This window comes from Sesamum indicum, linkage group LG2, assembly GCF_000512975.1.
Source record: "Sesamum indicum cultivar Zhongzhi No. 13 linkage group LG2, S_indicum_v1.0, whole genome shotgun sequence".
Classification (NCBI taxonomy): Eukaryota; Viridiplantae; Streptophyta; class Magnoliopsida; order Lamiales; family Pedaliaceae; genus Sesamum; species Sesamum indicum.
This window is the reverse complement of record NC_026146.1, coordinates 8,371,341-8,391,644: the sequence shown is the minus strand read 5'-3', so window position 1 is coordinate 8,391,644 and position 20,304 is coordinate 8,371,341. Positions and strand designations below refer to the sequence as shown.

At 33.3% G+C, this 20,304-nt stretch overlaps 1 protein-coding gene and 1 long non-coding RNA gene across 2 annotated transcripts; one reads left to right on the top strand and one right to left on the bottom strand.

Annotated features, from left to right (window-relative positions):
* Nucleotides 2,263-3,222, top strand: LOC105155610 (protein PHLOEM PROTEIN 2-LIKE A10). The gene has a single exon (XM_011071503.2). It carries the CDS (start codon nt 2,263-2,265, stop codon nt 3,220-3,222), a length of 960 nt encoding a protein of 319 aa, XP_011069805.2.
* On the bottom strand, nt 16,954-19,573 carry LOC110011601. The gene is made up of 2 exons (XR_002286616.1): nt 19,357-19,573; nt 16,954-17,032 (listed from the first exon to the last, which is right to left on the bottom strand). It is a non-coding gene; the product is annotated as an uncharacterized LOC110011601 (long non-coding RNA).

Below are 20,304 nucleotides of genomic sequence, written 5' to 3'. Positions count from 1 at the left end.
ATATATATATATATATATATATTATTGTGGTACCATTAAAAGAAAAAAATATTTTGACCAACTTTGACACAAATCATAAGATTTTTTTTTTATTTCTTATAAAAATAAAAATGTTAGAAAAATTTATTTTAATATATATAATAAAATAGCTCTAAACTTATAATTATTTGTATATCAAATAATTTTTAAGATCTTTTTTTTAATTTTTGAAATTAAATTATTATTTGGTATAAAAATATATTAATTTTTTATCACAAACTATAAAAACTCAAAATTTACTTTTTGAGTAAAAGTATTAGATACATGTTTTTATTAAATAATAAATTAACTTTTAACTTAAAATGATTTACATTCGAGAAAAAAATAAAGTGATCAGAAAAAAACAAGTTCTTATGGTATCCCCAGTTCATTTTTTTCTCATCTTTTGACCAACTTTAACCGCAAACTATTAAAATTTTTTTTACAAAAATAAAATATTAAAAAAAATTATTTTAATATATAGAATAAATAGTAATAAAATTATAATTAGTTTTATTTCAGATAATTTCTAGAATCTATTTTACTATTTTAAAATTAAATTATTATTTGGTCAAAAAATATGTTAATATTTGAGCACAAACTATAAAAATTGAAGTTTATTTTCAATAAAAGTATTAGATAAATTTTATTTTATTAAATAATAAATTAATTTTTAAATTATAATTGTTTACATTAGAGATAAATATTAGAAATAAAACTAAAAGGTGTTTCTTACTTTTTTTTGGTCAACGTTTATTAAAATATTTTTAGAATAAATAATAATTTAATTTTAAAAATTATTAAAATTTGCTAGAATTTATCTAAATAAATAATTATAAATTATAAACTAATTTCTAATTTATATTAAAATAAAATTTCTTTATTTTAAAAATAAAATTTTATTTCTTATAATTTATGGTCAAAGTTTATTAAAATATTTTCAAACAAAATAAAATTTTAATTTAAAAAAATTATTGCTACAATTTATCTCGAATGTAATAATTTTAATTTAAAATTAAAATTTATTATCTAATAAAAAATATGTCTAATTTTTTTACGTTTTTATGGTTTGTGATCAAATATTATAATATATAATAATAATTTTAATTTCAAAAATAGTAAAAAAGATCGTAAAAATTACTTGAAATACAAATAATTATAATTTTAGAGCTATTTTATTATATATATTAAAACAAAATTTTTCTAATATTTTTATCTTTGTAAAAAATAAGAAAAAAATCGTATAATTTGTGTCAAAGTTGGTCAAAATATTATTTTTTCTTTTAATGGTACTAAAAAACAAGTTTTTTATTATTTTGATACCATTAAACATGAACTTTGAAGTCAAAGACACGTGAGTGAATAGGAGGTAACACCGTTAACACCCACGTGCGAGGCATATTGCCTCTGCCGTTAACTTGGAACAAAAAAGCTGTATTTTTGAATTTAATAATATCAAAATTCAAACCCACAGCATTTGTAGTGCCAAAAATAAAAATAATCTTTTTTAACAGGATAAAAAAAAAATTTGCCCTACATATTAAATAAAAAAATCCCCAATAGAGTTTGTAAGTTATAATTCTATTCCCACCAGCCAATTGCTATTTATCTGTCAAGTGTCTACTATATATTAGTCGAGTTGTTGCAGAAAGAGAAAAGGGAAGACCCACTCAATCTTTGTGCAAGGGTCTTCATTTGTTGGATAAATAACCTTTCAATCCGAGTTTACAAATCAACTTCACACTCTTTTTCCCTCTCTTCTCTTCCAACCTTTGTCCTTGCACACAAACAAACCCCCCTTTCTCTCCCCTCTTTCTCTCTCTGCCTCGCTCTGCCTGTGGAAGAACTGATGTTCTCCAGTGCATTTTCATCAAAATTCATTTTTCTCTCCTCCCACACAATATATATATATATATTTGGGCAGCATAGATCCTGGGCTTGAATTGATTTGAGCCCACTGGGCTAATTACTTTTTGTTTTAGTCTTGAATTCATTTTCAGCCTGTTGATCACTACGTGGAGTTTAGCTTCGAGTCTTCGATCGAGTTGAATTAGTTGTCGTGTTTTGATTCATTTGAGCTCAATGGATACTAGATTGGTGAGTTTTACTAAAAAGAAGAAGAAATTGATAGTTTTACTTGGACTAATTGGATTTTCAAGTTATGGTGTCTACAAAATAAGTCACATACCCTCCGTAGATCGAAAGAGAAAGAGAATCCAGAAGCTGTTTGGATGCTTAGTTTCAATGGCTGAAATGGTGTCCGCATCTGCGAGTCTGATCACACTAATGTCAAGGGATTTGAATGAGTTTCTAAGTTCTGATGAGGTTGAAATTCCAAATAGTTTAAAGCAACTGCAGAAAATTGCTCGCTCTGAGGAGTTTTCAGAGTCAGTAACCCGTGGTTGCCAGGCTACGACGGTTGGGATTTTAAGAGGTTGCAAGATAGAAACCGACAAGTGTGCGATTCAAGAAGTGGATGGTTCGTGTTTTCTGGAAAAGATGATAGATAAACTGATGTCAACTGCAGGGACAGAGTTTTCCTCAATCGTTGTTGGTAGTTTTGCCAGGAATTTGGTTTTGGGGTTTCAGGCTCATAAGATGTCGAGTTCCCCGACGTGGGTAAGTGTGGTGTCTGATGATAAATGCAGAGCGTTGGTAGCTGACTGTATCAGGACTTTTGTTACGGCTGCGGCTGCAGTTTGTGTCGACAAAACTGTGGATGTCAACTTTTACGATGAAATGTTCTCCGGCTTGACTAACCCTAAACACCAAAATAAGGTGACTGACCTCTTAGTTTCTCTTTGTAATGGGGCTGTTGAAACCCTTGTTAGGACCTCTCATCAAGTGCTGACAGCCTCGAAACAAAGTCAAATGTTGGGATCAGTGGAATCTGGTAAGAATGGACGTATTGGTCTAAAGAACACTGGATGGGTTGATAGTGTTTCATCAACACTCGCACTGCCAAGAAATCGCAAGTTTGTGCTTGATGTAACTGGCAGGGTGACATTTGAAACAGTTAGATCGGTCATCGAGTTTTTCTTGTGGAAAATGTCCGAGGGCTTGAACAGAAGTGTGGATGTGGTTGCGGACAGAGGATTTGAAGTTGTCAGATACATTGGCGCCAAGTCTTCTGTTATTCTTACTGTATGTCTTGTATTGTTTTTACATATCCTCGGCAACGCTCCAGTTTTGTTGCCTGAATAAAGTGATTGATGTTTTGAGTTCTTGATGGTGAAAGAGGAGCCTGCTTGCTCTTCTGATATTGTATGGGGTCTCGAACTGTAATATCTTAACCGGCTTCGCTGCAACAATTACAACATTTAATTATTGAATTATGACTATTGTTATAGTTAAAAAGGAAAAATATTTGTTTAGTCTTTTTAGTTTGCCTGCTATTAATTTAAATTTTTTAAATTTATCCATTTTAGTTTTAGTTTAGTATCTTTCAAAATTGTTTTATTTTAGTAATTTGACCCAATTTTGGACAATTTTATCTAACACAGCTTTTCAACAACAATTTTAGTCTATATATATCTATTCATTTTACATCTCGTATCTAATGCTAGCATAAAATAGTATAAGAGTATATGTTTATTGAAAAAATATCTATTTATATTACACTTACAGTGCATTAGGACGAATTATTAACCTTTATCATCAAAAAGGCAAAAGAGTCATATATTAGGCTAAAGGACCAAATCTATACAAAATTGATAGATAAAGAACAAAATCTAGTATTGTTGGAATAGCTGATTCAAAAGCCAATTGGATTGGCGGTTTTTTGATGTATTCAATTCTGACAACTAATCGATATTATTTAATATTATTTTAAGTGAATAAAATGAGTATTCGCTTATTTGGTGGTAACTTTGTTGTGCTCATTTTGTATGCTTGCATCTGTTTGGACATCACAACAAAGCCCACAAATCAATTCGCAACGCGCATTGGATGGTGGTCATGAAACCAACTGCCAAAAAGGTTGGGTCTGAAATATTCCAAGTCGAAGACCGTGAGATTGAGCATCGAGAGTCCTATTGAGACTTGCATTAAGAGTCGCATTCAATTAGTGAGTACCGTGTTTCATCGGTGCTATACGTGGAGTGTATATGCAATTTGGTGAGTTGGTTGATTAGGTGTCGAATCAACTAAACTGACTCGTGGGGATCGTCATATAGAAGCCTTGGAGGCTTGGTCGGTGTCGAATTTCCAGCTCCAATAGTACGGGAGTAGTCCTCAAACTTGAGGAATCACGACAGTCACGTGCATACAATGACTGTATTTTCGATTTGTGCAAGAGGTGATTGAGTCACAGACATGATCATCATAAGCCTTATCCAGTGCAGTCAGAATTTGTAGCTAGGACGGTAAGTTCCAAGAAGAGGATCCGTCCCCTATCAGTATGTAGGAGGTATCTCATATGCACTTGGAGATGTGTTCGCATTTAATAAAACTGTGGCCACAGTCGTTGATCGAATAGGAAAAGTAGGTTCCTATGTTAAGGAACTTGCACGATATCAAATATTAAAGCATAGATTTCTAGTCTAGGATTGGAATCGATGTCAAATTCCATGCCCTAGACTATTGTTGGGAGACAGTAGACGAAAGGACTGTACCCGTATGGACTCGAGAGCCTAAATGTTCATACGGTCATTCACTTAATCTCTAGTGTCATGGACCGTTGCTAGACGGTCACCCATGGTAACGAGCTTCCTTGATCAATGGTTAATCAAGAATTACTATTACATTAGATTTAATTAATAATAGCGTGGGATACTAGCTCAGGTCTAGCTGAAAGATGAACCTAAAGAGTCACACACAAATCACCGAAAAAGGACAAAGAATTAATTCAGAATTAATTCCGTAAGTAATCAGATTACTTATAAAAAGAGAGATCTATTGGATGGAGAGTCCCAAGAATAAATTAATGGCATTAATTTATATTGGGCCTTGTCCTTATTATTTAATAAGGTGGATCTTATTAATTAATAAAGACAATTTGGGCTTATGTATTTAATTAGATTAAATACATGATGGGCTCAATTAGATGGATTTTACTTAAATTGGATTTTATTAAAATTTATTGGACCTTGAATTTTATAAAAATGGGCCAACCAATTATTTGAGCCCATTGAAAAATTCTATGGAATGATAAATCGACCAACAAATTGTATTTTTGGAAAGTGTAATTTTTGTCATTGTTGGGAATATCTTTATTTGGAATAAAGAGAAATATACCTTGTAGATAAAAAGAATGGATCTAGACACATTCTTATTTATCAATACAAGATATATACATATGTTATATAATTTTGAAAAATTATTATCACACATTATTACACAACATAAAAAAAATCCCCCTCCTTCCTAGAAGCACTCGGCCGCTCCCCTTCTCTCAATTCTCTCGGAGAATTTTCTCTTGTTCTCTTCTAGCAAGGAATTCAAGAGATTCTAATTTTTGGTATGGTGTGGAGCACTTAGAGGGTCGGTACGTTAGAACCGCTGGCGAACGTTTCGGCTTAGTTAACGAGAAAAATAAAAAGTTATCATCTTTACTCTTTTATGTTCTCATTTATACCAACAAGTCTAGTACGGTCTTTATTTTCATTTTTACTTTCATACTACATCAAACACCTGGGAACTCCAAGGGTACACCCCTTGAATCGTTGTTTTTAAGATTTAATTTTTATTATTGTATGCATTTTTATTTACCGCTTATGCTAGCGCGTTCACAGGCCGTACCACGCGATTCTTCAAGTGGTATTAGAGCCCCATTCAATGTAGAGACTGTTGGTTTTGTGTGATTAGCATGTTAATGTGCTCTTTACGGCTTTTGAAGTATGTTTTATTGCTTTTTCTTTTGATAATTATATGATGAAGATTGATCGTTTAATTTTTGCAATTAATTGGATGATTCAAGCATTTGCAAATTTGGAATTTTTCTGTGTAGTGCTTGATTTTTGTTAGATATAAATGAACAAAACAAAAAAAAAAAAAAAAAAAACTACAGCAGCGACAGTGTGGGCGCGGCCAGGCATGCACATGCATGTTGGCAAAGGGCCAGCACGGGCAGGGATGGTTGAGCGCGTTGTAGCCGACGGATGGGCCATTTTTCTAAAAAATTGATTTTCTAGACTTTTATAAATTATTAATTATGCTATTAATTATTTTGGAATAAAATAGGATTTTTTTTCTAAAATTAAAATTGCATGATTAATTGGATTTATTGTGCGCATTGGATGCACATGATTTTTGGTTATCCTTTTGATTGCAAATTTTGAACTTATGTTTTCTTTGTATAATTAATTTTATATTGGATATCATGGATTGTGATTTTACATGGAATGTGTATTATGTGATGTACAGATGGATGATTACGAGCCCAAGACCACTTGTATATTTATATTTATGGTTGGGATTGTATGCCCTTGTAATTTTTCTTCTCTCTCCCTCTCGTTTTTTTTTTTTTTTGGAATAATAAGGCTTGCTATCTCCCTCATTATGTACTCTCCCTAATCTTTGATCGGAGTTTCTTTTCAATTGTAATGAGAGTAGTATAGGATTTTTAGTGAGGTTTTTATTTTTATAATAAGCAAGCCCATGGAGAAGAAGGTCCACGGAGGAGGAGGCCCACAGAGGAGTTATAAGGCCCATCTATATGTTGATAGGTAAATTACTTTTGTAGAAGCATAGGGCCACTTCAGACTGACCATAGACTCACTGTAGGCTGAGTGAGTCGCATAGGCTGGGCTCGTGATCATCCCATAGGGGTACGCTAGGCTATTTTGCATGTGATGTGTTTAATGCTTTTCATATTTAATGTTTTGTCATGAAACATTATTATGTGATAAGGTCTTGGTCAAACACTCAAATTTAACTCGCACTTGGTTAGACTAAGTTAAAGTGCTAGGGCCCAAAACAGACTTAGATCAAAATGGTTTGATCTGTCCAAGGTTTCTATCCACATTAATGTGGTGAGGAAGCTGTCATTACCCAGAAGTGGTCTCATGAGTCTTGGAACATTTGGATTAAGGCAAGCCGCACCATTATTGTGAACAAAGAAACATGCTCATTGTTTTCCTGTCTCACGAGTCATTAGGGGCGACAATTGATGTGTAATTTGGTTGATGGGTTGAGTCTGACACTAAGTAAATATTAGGCCCGTAATGGAATTGGTTCTAAATAGTTTTTTGATCTGTCTAGGCCTTCCATCCATAACAATGTGATGAGAAAGCTACCGCTATCCAAATGTGGTCTCACGAGTCGTGACACATTCGGAATAGAAGGCAAATTGCATCATTGTTATTAACAAAGGAACACGCTCATTGTTTCCCTATCTCACGAGTCGGGGGACCGACAATTAATGTGTAATTTGGTTGATGGGTCAGGCTTAACACCGAGTAGCATGATTCGTTTGAAATCCTTGGGATCATGTGAAGAGGTGAGGCAAAATATATTGGGAATCTCATGAAATGAGAATGATATTGGTTGCCTCCCACAAGGTTTTTTCCATATGAATAGTAAAAGCGGGGTATTGTCAACTGTTCCTGTGGATCCCAAGTCCACTAAGAAATGATTTTCCCAAAACCCCATTTAAGAGTGGTGGAATTTTGTAGAAATAGTGGGAGTGGTTAATGACTAAAAAACCAAGTCTTAACTCAAATATAATATTACTATAATCTACTTAGTATTCTGCTTTCCGTTATGAATGAATGTCTAGATTTGCTTTCCAATTTTAAGTTTCAGATTTAATTTTTATGGAACACATTAATCAATAAATTGACTGCAAATTCAGAGGATTGTCCTTGATTTCAAACCTGGTTTATTTCATAGATAAGCCACTTCCATCGGACTTGCAAAAGGGGTCCTTACTTAAAGAAAGTTTGACGTTCGGGATTAAAGCATGGGGACAATCACAAGGTTTGCAACGTCATACCTGCTTCCATCATTCATGAGCAGTATGATAGACTGGACGTTGTTAGCTCAATAATGATCCACATAAAATAAATTTATGTGCCACTAAACCTGGATTTTGGATATGCCGCGACGGAAGTATTTTTCGAATCCAATATGACTGAGGGTCATCTGTACATAAACACGGGGTTAAGATGCTATCCCTTGTGGAGGACCTCGATGACCTCAATGTTGATCTTGAAAAAAAAAATGTACGTTGATGTAATCTTCTAGTATTTATCATAAACTGTTAATGGATTTGAGAAGACCATTCATGAGTTGATAGATATGGTTGGACCAATACAAGACAACGATTGAAGAATCTGCACCATCGGTATTCAATTTGGTGGCTTCGACCTCAAGAGCAAAGGCAAAGGTGCTGGACACCCTGTGAGGAAGAAGGATGGAGCAAAGCCAGCCGCTGCAAGCACTTTAAATGCTCCTATAGCCTCGATGGGCGGGGGCAAAGGAAATGGAAAATGATTCTGCAGTCAAGATTTATGCATGACGTTTGCATAAATTGCCAAGAAGATTGGAAGAGGAAGTATCATGAACTCCTTTCCACCCAAGCATGGCATTTGTTGAGCAAATATGACTACTATTTCTATTCCCAAGTATTGGACATTTTTTCTCAATGCACATTTCTACAAATGATTTGCAGAAATTAAAAGGAATAGAACGCTAAGACATGTAGTCTTAAAGCTAGGCCATAGCTAGGCCATTGCTGCAAAAGCTATAAGACTAAGTGGACTTAGCCATTAGTTTCATGTTAAGATTGCATATGATTATGCAACCCAGCATGATCAAGTTTTTGTTAGTCAATTGTTGGACAAATTAGACTACAAACTTGATCCATAAAAAAATTCTTTTATTTGACGATGATTTAGCTCAGTTATAAATTGTCATGCCCCATGTCATAATTGGATTATGTACACTCAAAATAAATGACTAAACGAATAGTCAAGAATAAAAACATACATAGAATGGCATACATAAGCTAGGCCATATCCCTCTAGTTAGGATAACTAGGTTGGTAGATTCAAAGAGTCTACCAATAGATAATTTGAGTTTACTAACTTATAAATCCTTCTTGAGAAAGAAAAAAGCGATGAAAGCACTTTGTGGACAAAGAATACTTGTCGAAACAATCTGTTGGATTAGATCCAAATAGACATCTGTAGGTCACTAAATACACAAAGGTTCAAAAGTCTAAGGACTTCCGAAAAGTTCGAAGAATTAGACTTGAGGTGGAGAACTAAACTGGTTACTGAGTCAAACCCTTCGATTAGATCAAATTATTTAGTGAAAGTTCTTGAAATATCTAAATAACAATAGAATTCTCATTCAGTAAAATTCTTCCTGAAGAGACGATGTTGAACTGCCTTTGGTGAGGAAGAAATCATACCTTGATCGATATTTCACTGAATTACCTGGCTCATCTGGATATGGACTTTCAAAAACTGTCCAGTTAGAAACATGGCATTTTCTTAAGGTCGTGATCCAGATACCATATTTGGTATGGATTGGTCAGCTTGTGTTATACAAAAGTCTTGAGTATGGGGAATGGTCCTGCATACGTCCAGAGACTAGTGGGAGGCAAATTAGACTCAAAGTCTGATTTATACAGGTTCGTTATGAATTAATGCAAATATCCTTTGTAATCAAATCTTCACTAACTATGTTTAAGTTCTCCGAGGGAACGATCAAAAAGTTCCAGTTACCTGAAAGGTACGAATTTCTGAGTCTAACCGAATAAGGAGAAGCGAAGTAAGACATTGATCCAAATAAATAGCTTGGAGCCGAAATATTTGTTTAGGAGTTCAAACCAGGTTTAGACGTATTGTATCTAGAATGCCTATTTTGACACATTAATGAGGTACATGACTCGGTATCCAAGATTCAGTCGTGGACGAGCTATCCAAGATTCAGTCGTGGTAGACTGATGAGGAGCTAAGATGTTTTACATCCCCCACGTCTTTGCTATAAACAGCATGCGAATGTTGTTCGATGCACTGAGCCTGATGTTGCTTATGCTTTTTAAGCACAACAACGAATATCAAGTGTGTACCAACGAGGCAACAGACAACTGTTGAAAAGCTATCTTAAATACCCGAATAAGGATTAAACAAATGCCCTTGACACACAATTAATGAAGAATTGATTTTGGAAGGCTATAGCGATAATAACTTCTAGCATCACATGAATAATGCTTAGTCTCAAAACGAGCGCACATTCAAACATTATTGATGATGTGGTAATTTGGAAAGGTTCCAAGCGGAATACCACATGGAGCTTCATCATGAAAGTTGAATGTATGGCAACTTTAGAAGTTGTATTGAAAAGTGGTTAGGATTAAAAAAACTACACTCGATTGTTTGTGTGATACCTAGCATGGCTGTGCTAGTGGTCACCTTGGAGGATAACAACTAAGCTATTGCACAAGCTAAAAGGCCCGAATTTTCATCACAAGTCCAAGAAAAATTCTTAGGCACCATCATCTGCTTGGAGCGATGATAGGAATATGTGATGTGCGGTTGGACTGTAGAACATTTGCAGAAACTACGGTAGACCCATAAGACCTAGCCGGTATCGCATATTGCTCATGATCATATTAGTCTAAAAAATATGGATAATTAACTTTAAGATCAAGTGGGAGATGGTTGGAATAAGTGACCAAAAAGCCAATTGTACTGACGGTTTTCCCTTCAATTGTTCTACAGTGTCATTGTAGAGAGGATGTATTCTATTCTGACAATTAATCGATATTATATAATGTTATTTTAAGTGAATAAAATGAGTATTCTCTTATTTGGCATTTACTTTATTGTGCTCATTCTATATATTTGCATCTGCTTGAACATCACAACAAAGCCCACACACCAATTGGCAATCGTGCAGTTAGGCCGCGCATTGGATGGCGATCGTGAAACCAACTGCCAAAAAAGTTGGGTCTGAAATATTCTAAGTCTAGGACCTCGAGATTGGGCATAAAAAATCCTATGGAGACTTGCATCTAGAGTCGCATTCAATTACTGAGTACCGTATCTCATCGGTAAAAGACGTGGAGCGTCTATTTGATCTTAGTAGGTTGATTGAAAAGGTATCGAATCAACTAAAATGACCTGCGGGGATCGTCATATGGAAGCCATAGAGGTTTGGTCGGTATAGCTCGAATCCAGCTCCGATAGTAGGGAGTCACGTGCATAAGACGACTTTATCTTAGATCCGCACGAGAGGTGATTGTGTCACAAACATGATCATCATAAGGCTTGTCTACTGCAGTAGGAATATGTAGCAAGGATAGTGAGTTCCAAGAAGAGGATCCGTCCCCTATCAGTTTGTGACAGAGGTATCAACTATGCACTTGGAGATGCGCTCACGCTTTATGGGCCTATGGCCACAGTCGTTAATCGAATTGAAAAAGGAGGTTCCTATGTCGAGAAACTTGACGTAACGCGAGCTCAAGTATTAAGGCATAGATGCCTAGTCCAGGATGGAAATCGACGTTAAATTTCATGCCTTAGACTATGGTCGAGAGATGGTAAATGAAAGGACCGTACCCGTATGGACTCGAGAGCCTAAATGTTCACACGGTCATTCACCTAGTCTCTAATGCCATGGACCGTTTCTAGGCGGCCACCTATGGTAATGAGCTTTCTTGATCAAGGATTGATCAAGAATTATTAATTAAATTAGATTTAATTAATAATAGCGTGAAACACTAGCTCAGGTTTAGCTGAAAGGTGAACTTAAAGAGTCACACACAAATCACCAAGAAATGACAAGAAATTAATTTCGAATTAATTCCGTAAGTAATCGGATTACGTAAAAAAATAGAGATCTATTGGATGGAGAGTCCCAAGAATAAATTAATGGTATTAATTTATATTGGTTTTGTCCTTATTATTTAATTAGTTAGATCTTATTAATTAATTGAGTTTATGCATTTAATTAGATTAAATACATGATGGGCTCAATTAGATGAATTTTATTTAAATTGAATTTAATTAAAATTTATTGGGCCTTGAATTTTATTGGATAAAAATAGGGCGACCCAATTATTTGAGCGCATTGGAAGATTCTATGAAAGGATGAATTTACCAACAAATTGTATTTTTTAAAAGTGCAACTTTGGTCATTGTTGGGAATCTCTTTATTTGGAATAAAGAGAAATATATCTTGTAGATAATATATATATATATATATATACACATTCTTATTTATGAATACAAGATATATATATGTTTTATAATAATTTGGGAAATAATTACTACACCTTATTACACAACAAACAAAAAAGAAAAAATCTCTAGAATTTCAAAAGATTTCAATTTCTGCTGTAGTGTGGACGCACTTAGAGGTTGCTACATTGGAACCTCAGGTGAACGTTTCGGCTTAGATAACGAGAAAAAGAAAAAGGTATCATCTTTAATCTTTTATGTTCTCATTTATACCAACAAGTCTCGTATGGTCTTTATTTTCATTTTTACTTCCATAGCACATCGAACGCTCGAGAGCTCCAAGGGGTACACCCCTTGGATCGTTGTTTCCACATTTTAATTTCTATTATTGTATGCATTTTTATTTACCGTTTCCGCTAATGCATTCCTGGGTTGTACCATGCGATCTTTCAAATATTGCCAAAAATAAAGCCCAAATTGAATTCGAACCAAAGTTGTAGGATGAAATATTTTTTTCCTCACTTAAAAATTGGGGATAATTATACTTCTCTCTCCTGAGGTTTGGAGTAATTATACGTAGATTCACTGTGGTTTGAAATATTACATTTAGCACCCATAAGATTTATTTTCATCTAATTAATAAGTCCTCAACTAGTCAAAATTTTACTCGATTGTTGATATTAACAAAAAGCCTAGATAAAATTCTATATTGGATCGTGATTGATTTATTATTAATTCATTACAGGCTAAATAAATCTTTTTGGATCGAATTACCCTCATACATCTTTATACGTTAATGGATGTGATGAGTTATATATATCTTCATTGTTATAAGGGTAGTTTAGTCACAAAAAACTTGTTTGACTTTCATTAAGTCAGTAATAAGTCAATCGATGGCAAATATCAATTTTCATTCAATTTTGTTAATTGCAGCAAATTCAATGAATTTTCACTAATTGAGGGACCTATTTGGTAGATAGAAGCAAAACTCAGGGATATTAGATGTAATTTTCCTACCCACAGGGGGTTTACGTATAATTAAACCAAACTTCGAGAGAGGGGAGTGTAATTATCCCTAAAAATTAATATCAGTACTAAAAAGTTATTAATTACAACCACATAATGGTTATTGGTTGTGATTTTTGCCAGTATGACTAATAAATTTGTTACAGCTAAAAGCCATAGAAAAATTAATTTTTATGATGAATAAGTAAGGTTTTAGAATCAATTTTTATTTAGCCGCGTGAATAATAATTATTTGTCATGGATTTCATCTATAGCCAATAAAATTATAGACAATAGTAATTTTTTTCTAGTGTTTCTAGGTCTATTCATGGGCATGGCTTGGGCTTGTCAAAATATAGCTCTTCGACTGCGAGTCTAGCTAGAGTCTTGTTTTATTAGGGTAACTTTTAAATATACATGCAAACTTTTAATATGTTTCATTTTCTATGAACAACTTAAGATATATTTATCATTTCATTCATGCGTTAATAACTCAATCAAAAAATTGCCTTATACTATTTTAAAGATTTTAATGTCATTCTGCTCACATCGTTGCCATATTTCCTGCCTAAATTAGCTATAAGTAACTATTTGATCCTAGCTATAAGACTGGAAGCAAGCTGAAGCTGAAGTCGTGGAAACTTGCTAGTGAAGAAAATATCACTAACGCCTTTATTAGTTGTAATCTCAGTCGTGTTCTTTCTTTATTTTGAGAATAGCGTTTTTATTGATTAGAGAACAAAAAATTATTAGCCGTCTTAGAAATTGAGTTAGTTGGAGTTCTTCAACTGATTCTTGACTGGTTGATTAGAGACGCTACAATTGTACTTTGAACACAATTCTTTTCTCTTCCACTGATTAATGGAATTTGAAGATTGCCATTTCCTTCTTGTTCTGCTCTCAAATCTCTTCATGGTACCAGAGCCATTTTAATGGTTCTTCACCTTTCTTGAAATCTTTATAACCATACATACACATTAACAGATCCATCCATGAGTGATTTGGAAGAAAAATCGAACAAACAAAAGAGAACGATAGAGGAGTCAGAAGTAATGAAGCTGCAAATTTCAGAAAATCCTGGAATGTGCTTTGTTTTCTCACTTCTGAATGAGAAGAACTATCTTTTTTGGAGTAGATCCATAAAAATATCGTTAGGAGCAAAGATGAAACTGGTTTCATCAATGGAAAAAGTCTGAAACTGGGTTTCATCAACATCCGATTGAAGTTTCAAGCTAATCTAGATTATGGATATTGATATATCATAATTGAAAAATTGGGCTATTATAAAAGAACGAAAGGGACGCCATGTTGGGACGAATTTTGGGACAGGGGGAACAACTGTCTCAAATACCGTCCCAAACATAATAATACCATCCCAACAACCATCCCAAAATAATTTATTAGCAACTTGAAAAAATTAGAAAAAAAGTAAAGAATACATCTAGGGCATCTAATTGTGTAAAACAACATATTAACGTTTGTGTTATAACCCAATTGAACTGCATGAAAATTAAAACAAAAAAATTGTCATATGTTTACTAAGAATACATACGATAATTGAATGTTCATTCTTATAAGCATATTGTTCTAATCAACAATCATTTCGTTGAATCATTCGATTGGACCATCCGATTTGAAATCTAGCTATTAAATATGATCATGTGATTCCATATTACTTTCTTTCAAGTTAAAAGCTAATCTTAATAGCAGATTTTGGTGTATTGTGTTTGAAAAATTATGCTATTTTTAAAGGACGAAAAGGATGACAATTTGGGACGGTGTTTGGAACGACTATGCAGGAACTGTCCCAAAGGCAGTCCCAATTTTTTTAAAAATTTTAACTCGCCAGAATTTGGATAACATGGATGTTGTTTTGGGACTGAAGTTGGGAAGATTTGCGACGGCCAATTTGAATTTAAATTGGATTGTCGATATGCTGTCCCAAAATGATATCAAGTCATCACATCGTACTAAAATTGGGACCGTGTGTAGATCGCCCCAAACTATGTCACAAATCATTAGCACCAAAAGATTGAGACGACATTTGGGACAGTTTATGACAGATACTTTTCTTGATCCTATTTTTTGGAATAGAATTTAGGACGAACTTTTAATTGTAGGACGGTATGTACAAGTACAAGACCGTTGTTCCAAATCCATCCGAATTCATCCCAAAACTATCCTAATTCGGGACGGATTGACAAATACTAAATGTCCCAAAAGTTCGTCCCAATAAGGCCTTTCTTTTGTAGTGCTTGTACACAACCATACAAAGTTGTAACGGATGTTTAGAGTATTTGATAGTCTGTTGAGCTGCATAATATTCTCGAAGGCTGTCAATGCTCTTTCAGGTTTTTGTTTCCCTCTTACTAAGGTAGATGTGGGGTTTTAACTCCTCAATCTACAAGGATCTCAGGATTTGAATGGGGATTCTCATCGCAATAAGGCATTGTCAGGAAAGTCATTGTCTCAGCCCCTAGCACGCGTGCTGAGATGATGAATCTGCTCATTTAGTTCTTGGTACACTTTCTCCTAGGTTAGTCCTCAAAAGCTTCATGGTTGTCTACTTCTTCAAAGTCAACCCTAGGTGCATGCTGAGGGCCTGTTCCAAAGTAATGTCCTACTCCAACATTAGGAAACAATTCTCACCTTACCCATGGTAAGGGTGAGTCGAGGCCCATTGTTCGTTTCCTCACGCTAAGCACCTCGATCATCCTATAACTTGCTTGCCCATTCCATGAGCATCTTCCACAAATCAGAGCAAGAAACATGAAGTATCATATCCTCAGAAGGATAATTTCCCTGAGGGTTTATTTAGGCCCCCAGATGGACCAACAACATTTTGGTTACGGGTTTCAGCCATTCCTCGGGAAAAATCTCAATGGTTTCTCGCAGAAGGCGTCTTATGTGTCTAAACTTGAAAATTATAGTTTAAGGCTGAATCTATTTCAAGAACGCTCCAAAGTGTTTAGGCAAGAGCGGAACACGTGACACCAGCACAAGAAATCTCTGATTGTAGTTGTCCGATACTTAAATTAGTAAGATCGTACGAGAAAAAATATAAAGCCCATCTAATTGCTTAGAGTAGAATGAGTTGTACTTGAAACATGAGAATATAGTATTTATAAATATTCTTGAACTGTACGATTACATGTGAACAATTGATTCGACAATCATTATATAGTTATTATGAGTTCGTACATACCAAGTTCAAGTCGCACCGAAATCGGACCAGTACCACCCAGTTAAAAGAGACATGGATCTTGACCATTTTGTAAGTAATTGAGAAGTCGAAGCCCATTTATAATTTTTTTGACATTATTATATAACCCTCACATCACTATCTAGTTATAATATATATATATATATATATATAGCACGAGAGAGAGCAAAAAATACAAGCAACCCTCATGTGATATTATAAATAAGCAAATTACTCCCTTATGAAAATACAATAATTTATCCACCTATATTTTTTAGAACACAATAATTTATCTCCCTATAATTTTTAAAATGAAACAATTTATCGGAAGATAAATTATTTTATTTTATAAAATATAAGATAAAAAATTACTAATTCTTTTTATAAATTAATAATTTTAAATTCAATCCTCGAAATCCACGATGAGATGACTATAGATCTGAAACTCCGAAAACTACAACTTGATTGATCTAAACGAATGTTATGAATGGACGGCCTACACTTCATTTGTCATTTTTCTTTGCGTCCAAATGAACAGAACATCTCACATGCATCTTCTTCTTTTAGCACTGCTTCGTCATTTTTTGCCACGTGCAGTTCTCATGATTTGGTGTGATTGTAGCTACCTCACTTCCAACTTCCGTCGCTTCTCTAGTCAATAGTAGCACTCAAACATCTGATCGGAGTCAAAATTATGATTTCAAACTTATTTATACAGTTTAATATCACCATAAAAGAAACTACTATTGACTACAATATTAGTAATCATGGCTAAAAATTATGATAAATAACTATTATTAACTACGGTTAAATAAATCAGTACAAAAAATTAGGTTTTTCACCATAAAAAAGTTATTTATCACGATTAAGAGCTATGGTCAAAACATCATGACTTTTAGCCATTGCAAAGGTTTTAACCACCCTCATAAAAACTAAACGAAAAAATGCAAGCAACTCCTTTGTGATATCGCAAATGAGCAAATTACCCCCTTATGAAAAAATAAATAGCGATTTATCACCCTATATTTTTTAAAATACAACATTTTACCTTCTTATGGTTTTAAAAATGAAGCAATTTACCTCCCTGTATAAGGAGGTAAATTGCTTCAATTTAAAAAATATAGGGGTGTAAATTACTATATTTTTTTCATAGGGGGATAATATGTTTCTTTTCAATATTACAAGGGAATAAATTGCTATTCATTCAAAAACTAAAGGTCAAGAACCAAATAATAAATGAATAAATAATGATTTTTGGGGGGGTATGTGCAAATTGAGCTAACAAATAAAGTAAGGTCAATAATGACATTGATTCTCTAGCCGCATGTTTACTATTCTCTTTTGAGCTGTCCTAAATAATAATGTCTTCTTTTTAAAATAGATATTTTTTTAGGATGTCTTGTTCTATTAAACAATCACATTATCTAATAGGTTATACTGTTAAAAAAAATTATTTAATATTAATATCTTATATATAAAAATTATATGTGAAAATTCTTTTATAAATAAGTGACAATGAGATTGAAATGCAAAATCTCTTATTTTTAATACCACATTAAGCGAGTACTTCATCTAAAAAAATAAAATGTTAAAAAAGATAAATATTAATTAATTAATATTTAAATTAAAAGTATGCTTCCTTCCTATATGAGCCTAAAAAGGACTATTTTATTAATTATTTAAAATATACACACATACAATAAAATTTAGAATAAAAATCCCAATCTATCTTGGCCTCTAAATTATTGGGTTAAATGCAATTTAACCCCCTGTGATATGTGAAATGAGCAAATACCTCTCTATGAAAAAAAAAATAACAAATTACCTCCCCGTATTTTAAAAATTGAAGTAAATTACCCCCTTATCTATGGTTTAGATAGGAGGGTGATTTGCTTCTTTTTTCAAAACACAGGGGATAATTTGCTATTTTATTTTTCACAATGATTTTTATTACTCATTTCTCAAATTATAAGGGGGTAAATTGCATTTTTTCCTAAATTATTATATTGCTGGATGAGACTCAAAAATCGACACTCGATTTTAGTAATAATGGTATGATTGTAGGATTTTTCATATTTTAATGTACGAACATTAAAATCCTCTTCTCCAAGTTCCAAACTTTTGGATATTTGCAAACAACTAAATATTTTCCACAAATTAATTACACATATTTGTCACCTTTTTCTCTATACATAAATTGTCAGACTAAAGCTTTAAAATAAGATCTAATTCAACTCATATCACTACAAATAAATAATAAATAAATTATCCCCTGGTTTGGAACGATCGTAATTTAAAAATTATAGTAAAATAATACTATTTATTGTAATAAAATAAAATTAATATAAAAAACATCGTCGTGATTTTATTTATAGTCAAAATATTTGCATGATTTTTAATTATAGATAATATTCAGCGTTGTTCGTAAAAGGGTAAATAACAATTCATCCCTTTGTGATATTGCAAATAAGCAAATCACCTCCTATGGAAAAATAGTAATTTTACCCACCTATGTTTTTTAGAATTAGACGATTTACCTCTTTTTATTTTAGACAATATAGGACGGTAATTGCTAAGTTTTTTCATGAAAAATAATTTATTAATTTACAATATCACATGGAGGTTGCTCGCATTCCTTCGATTTGTAAAAGCAATGGCGGTTGGTCATTGCACAAACATAATTATTTTGTATTTCGACCCATCTTTTCTTTTAATCATCTAATTAAATAATACAAATAGTAATATATAAATATATTTCTTCTAATTAAGTAATTATGTACAGATCAAAATCTAATTTCTTGCATAGGTCAACGTAGATCAGATACACAATGAACCCTTCTGACAAAACAACATGAAAGTATTATTCAACTTTGCATATTCAGACATATACTCATTCATGAAATCACTAAAACAATTCACATAGCAAAATTAACCACAAAAAAAAAAAAACTCTTTGGAAGAATTATACACTGTGATCAACAAAGGTGCTGGTCTTTTTACCTTTTCCTAATCTTCGGGGCCTAACGTTTGCATCACGATGGCCTCTGAGATTTCCATCGTTGAGAATCAATGGCAGGTCGTTGGCTTCATCCCCCAAATCATCCTCATAGGTGGAAATGCGAATGCAAGAGCACCGCTCCAACGACGCGAAGAACGCGCCCGTCAACCCGTTGATGACCCACATGGCCACGGCGTCGAGCTTCGCGCAGCCGGACGGAGGCCGCGGCGGAGCTGGGGGTGGCTGTGGCTGCCATGATGTGTGAATGAAGTGGGAGGAGTGTGGGGAGGTCTTATTGAGTAATGGGGAGAGAGAAGAGTGTGGGGAAGTGTGGAAGGTTTGATAATGATTAAGGCTTTGTTTTTTTATTATTATTTAGAGTAAGAGAGATCTAAGGGTTGAATTTGATGTAAATATGTTATTTTGATAATATTTATTAAGTTTGTAAATTTTAAATAATTAAATTTAATTGTTAATATGTGTTTTAATTAAAATACTTTTAAATAACGTTTTCTTTTTTCTATAAAATCATCATCTTTTTAAATTACTAGATTGTATCATCAATAATTCTATTGATGCACATTTAAAGTTAGAAATATTTTAATAATTTTAATGAGCTATTTTTTTTCATTTAAAAAATAATTGCACTCCCCTCTCCTGAGGTTTTCTGTAATTACGTACACATAGATTCCTATGGTTTGAAAACTTACATTTAGCATCTCTGAGATTCGCTTCTATCTGACAAATAAGTCGTTCCATTAGTCAAAATTCTTCAACTCTGCTAATATTAACAGAAACAACTGAATGAAAATTGATATTTACCCTCAATTAATTTATTGCATGTAAAAAAGAAATTCCGCCTAATCTACCCTTGTAATGGTGAAAATATACCTTCTCATAGGCATTAACGGCGAAAAACATATAAGGGTATTTTGGTTATTAAAAAATTT